The sequence below is a fragment of the Microcebus murinus genome, chromosome 18 (assembly GCF_040939455.1).
Source record: "Microcebus murinus isolate Inina chromosome 18, M.murinus_Inina_mat1.0, whole genome shotgun sequence".
In the NCBI taxonomy this organism is placed as follows: Eukaryota; Metazoa; Chordata; class Mammalia; order Primates; family Cheirogaleidae; genus Microcebus; species Microcebus murinus.
Window position 1 is genome coordinate 59,601,593 of NC_134121.1, and position 3,723 is coordinate 59,605,315.

The 3,723-nt window shown below is 66.7% G+C and overlaps 1 protein-coding gene across 13 annotated transcripts in view; it reads left to right on the forward strand.

The window, feature by feature from the left end:
• The first annotated feature begins 2,073 nt into the window (after positions 1 to 2,073).
• Positions 2,074 to 3,723, forward strand: part of TNRC6C (trinucleotide repeat containing adaptor 6C) — a 129,546-nt gene continuing 127,896 nt past the window's right edge. For 9 of the 13 annotated variants that reach the window (XM_075994794.1, XM_075994797.1, XM_075994804.1 and 6 more), the window contains exon 1: positions 3,039 to 3,717. In XM_075994794.1, the coding sequence (XP_075850909.1) occupies positions 3,629 to 3,717 (89 nt within the window). In that variant the 5' untranslated portion in view covers positions 3,039 to 3,628. Of the gene's footprint in view, positions 2,677 to 3,038; positions 3,718 to 3,723 lie in introns of those variants that run through there. The other 4 variants (XM_075994807.1, XM_075994806.1, XM_075994808.1 and 1 more) reach the window with 2 other exon arrangements.

Consider the following 3,723-nt stretch of genomic DNA (forward strand, 5'->3'; position numbering starts at 1 on the left):
TTGTCTTTTTAACTTAAGAGCTACACTTAACATTTAATCCTCTTAAATGGAATTTTGTTGGTTTTGCCCATTTTTTATAGATTCCCAACTTATGCCTCACCACTTATGAGGTGGTGGCAGCAGGGCTGAGAACAACAGACCCCAAATATGAACGTACTCATTTTACAACTTACTCAAACATTATCAGTGCAAACCGCCACCGGTAAGGGACACTGTGATCTGCAATCCCCGGATTCCTGGCCTCAACATTTCTGGGTCAACTCTAGTTTCAAATATTCTCTCTCTTGCCACAAGTCCACATGCCAAACCATGAGTCTAATTTGGGGTTCAGGAAATACAGTGTCTATGGTGCTGCCTTTCTTCCAGGTATCCAGAGTCTGAGATAATAAGAGCAGACAACTATTTTGCCTGGTTAAGCTGAGAGAGGAGGATAATGAAGGGAATCAGACAGCCAGGAGCTGAGAGGTCAGCATCACAAATTCAACATCAAGGACACTATCAGAAATGCAATTTCGGTTCAATTTTCCAAAAAGTGAAGTTCTGCTTATTGCAATGATTGGTCCACCCAGATACTCCGGTTCTTCATTTATTTAGCAAGCTTCTTTCTGGATGCTGTGTATTTTGAAGATGTCATTTTGCACTCCCTCCTGGAGCACGCGATGTTACCACTACCTTTGGGAAACACAAAAGATGTATGTTCTCCGCAGTCGAGGATTAAATTAATGTAAATAAAAAAACAAACGTTGGACAGAAAAGGCAGAAGCCTCCATGTCAGCTCCGTCTGCCTTCAGATCCTTTCTAAGGGATGTGGGTTTTCGGGAGAGGAAATACACAACACAACAGGCATTTGAAGACGACTTTGGAGAGTGGTTTGTGCATCTGACTACCGGAGGAGGGCTTAAAACATGGCAGTGAGAGAAGAAAGACGCCATCGGAGCTCGTGGGAGCCCGAAGGGACACGAGAGAGGAGGATTTGTTGTGTCTCTTTCATCCACGGACATTTCAAAGCATGACACTCGCGGTCGCGGGATCGCATTGCGAAAGTGCGAGCGTTATTGTCTCCTCGGCAAGATGGGGACACGTAGGCAGGGAACGGCCCCTTCCAGCACCAGCTTGCAAGCGGCACCGCCGAGCCTGCACCGCACGACGGGAAGAAGCGAGCCTGCTCCCACCACCTTTCACGGCAATGGAGAAAATTCTTGGTTTCCAACCCTTTTCGTGGCTTGAACCGAAAGTTAAAAAGGGACTTTTCCGATTGCACATTGCGCCTGACCTTACCTACTATTAATGAATAATGCATGTCGGAGAGGAGCCGTGGCACGGAGGATCGCGGCGGGAAGGAACCCTGGGGTGTGTAGGGCCGGGGCGCCCGGGCTTGGCCCGGACAGGCTGTTCTGTTTGCGCAGCAGGGTGGGGGTGTTTGCTCCCGGGGAGAGGGACGTCTCCCTGGGGGACTGCTTCGCAGCCAGGCTTGTTTTGCTCGTAGCTGGGGGCTCCCTGGGGAGCCGCTGTGCGCAAAGGCGGGCCGGACGCGCCGCGCCGGGGCCCCAGCCGGCTCTTGTACGTGTGTGCACGGAGGGGAGATGCAAGGCGTGTGCACGGCACGGGCCGGACGCGCGCCGCAACGGGCGCCGCACAGGGAAGCAGCGCCGCCGGGCGAAGACACCGCGCCAAGCTGGCCTGGAGAACCGAGCGCACCGCGGTCGGCTCCCCTCCGGCCGGGACGCTGCTGCGGAGCCACCACACTCAGAGGCGGGAGGGCAGGCGGCGACTGGGAAAGACGCCGCGCAGGTCTCCACGCACCCCCGGGAGGAGCCGGAGCTCCCAGGGCAGGCGCGCACCCGCCGCTCGCACCCCGGCGCGCTCCCCGCGCGGTCTGGGGAGCCTCGGCGCGGGCGGGTATTAAGGGGACAGGAGGAGGCGTGGCATGGCCGAGACGAGCCAATGGGCCTGGGAGGGGCGCGCGGGGGCGGAGCTCCATCGCAGAGCGCCGATTGGCCAGTTTGCCCTCCGGTATGCAGATGCGGTGGGAGTCACGTGCCAGGGGCCGGGACGACTTCCTGTTGGAGGCCAGCGCCGGGCGGGGAAGGGGGCGCGAGCGCCCCGTCTGGTTGAAGCGGGGGGAGGGGGGTTCTTGTCAGTTAGAGCAACAAGATGGCCGCGGTGGCAGCTCCGCACCTCAGCGCGACGGCCCCGGGAGCCGCAGCCGCCGCCGCCGGCCCCGCCGCCGCGCAGCCCTGAGCGCCGCCCAGGCCGCCCCCGCCGCCCCCTGACAGGGCCGCCCCCGCGCCCGCCGCGCTCCCGCCGCCGCCCCCGCCGCGGGCCTGCCCGAGCCGGAGGCGGAGGGAGCGGAGCGGCCCCGCGCCCAGCCGCCCGCCGCCGCCGCCGCCTCGGACCGGGGCCGCGCCGGAGCCGCGTCCCGCCGGCGCGAGAAGGAGGCGCGCCGCGGCGTCGCCGGGGCCGGACCTGGACCTGCCGGGACGCGCCGCCGCCCACCCGCCCGCGCCGCCGCTGCCGCCCGCGCCGGGACCTGAGCCCGCGGCGCCGGCGCTGAGCGGGCCCCCGCCGCCCGAGCGCCCCCGCGGCCGCCCGGCCGTTCGTGCCGCAGCCGCCGCCGCCAGGCCCGCGCCGCCGGAGCCCCGCGGAGCCGCCGCCGCCGCCGGGGACGGAGCCCAGGTGAGCGCGGCCGCCCGCCCCCTCCTCGCCGCGGCAACTTCGCCCGGAGGTTCGCGGGCCCTTTGTTCGGCCGAGCCGAGCCGAGCCGGAGCGGGCGCCGGCCTCGAGCGACCCCCGGGCCGGGCCTGCCGGCTGAGGAGGCGCCGCGGGAGCGGCCCGGGGACGGGCGCGTGTGCGTGTGCCGGGAGCCGTGCGGGCGTCTCGCGCGCGGCACGGGCGGGCGTGATTGGCGCGGGCGGTTGCGGCATGGACCGGCCCCCAGCCTGGAGTCGGTGCGGCGGGCGGGCGAGACCCGGTCCTCCGCACGGCGCCCGCCGGCTTGGCGTCTCCGAGGGCGCGCGCCGAGCCGCGGCGCTTGGGGCCGGGGCGCGGGCGCCGTTGTTTGCGGCCAGAGGGAAGCCCGGGGCGTCCTTCGGCCGGGCGGAGGGCCCCTGGGCGTCCTGCGGGTCTGGGATCGGGTGGACGCCTAAGGGCGCGCGGACCGCGGGGAGATGCGTGTGAGGAAGGCGGGCGTCCGGCGTCTGCCCTGTCACCAGATAGCGCCACCCGGGCGCCGCGTCCGCGCCGCCGCTTGACGCGCCGCGTCGCCTGCGCCTTTCCCTCGCGGAGGAGATTGAGCGGGCCGCTTCGTGCCCATTAGAGTGTGCAGGTGCGAGCGCAGGGGCTCGCTGCGTGCCGGCCCGGCGAGGAAAGGCCCGGCGCGCGCGTCGGACGGAGCTCCAGGGGCGTTAGCGACGACGAGGGGCTGCCGCCGGCGTGCGGCGCCGGGAGGCGGGGCGGGGCCGCGGGGTCGCGGCGCCCCTCCCGCGTTTGCAGGCGTCCGGCGGTGTGGCGCTTCTGTGCGCGGTGGGTCGAGTTGTCTCGGTCCTGCACCGCTGCCAGGCGAAACCTCCGTTTAAGTGGCCTCTGCTCGGTTATTTCTAAGGCGCGGACTGCAGGTCCTGAACCCCAAATGGGGCTCTGTGGCTGTCCAGCTGGAGCGTCTCCAAGGAGTGGCGAGTTGGAGCCCTCTCACTGGCGTCGTCCATTGTGTTCGCCCAGGTTCGG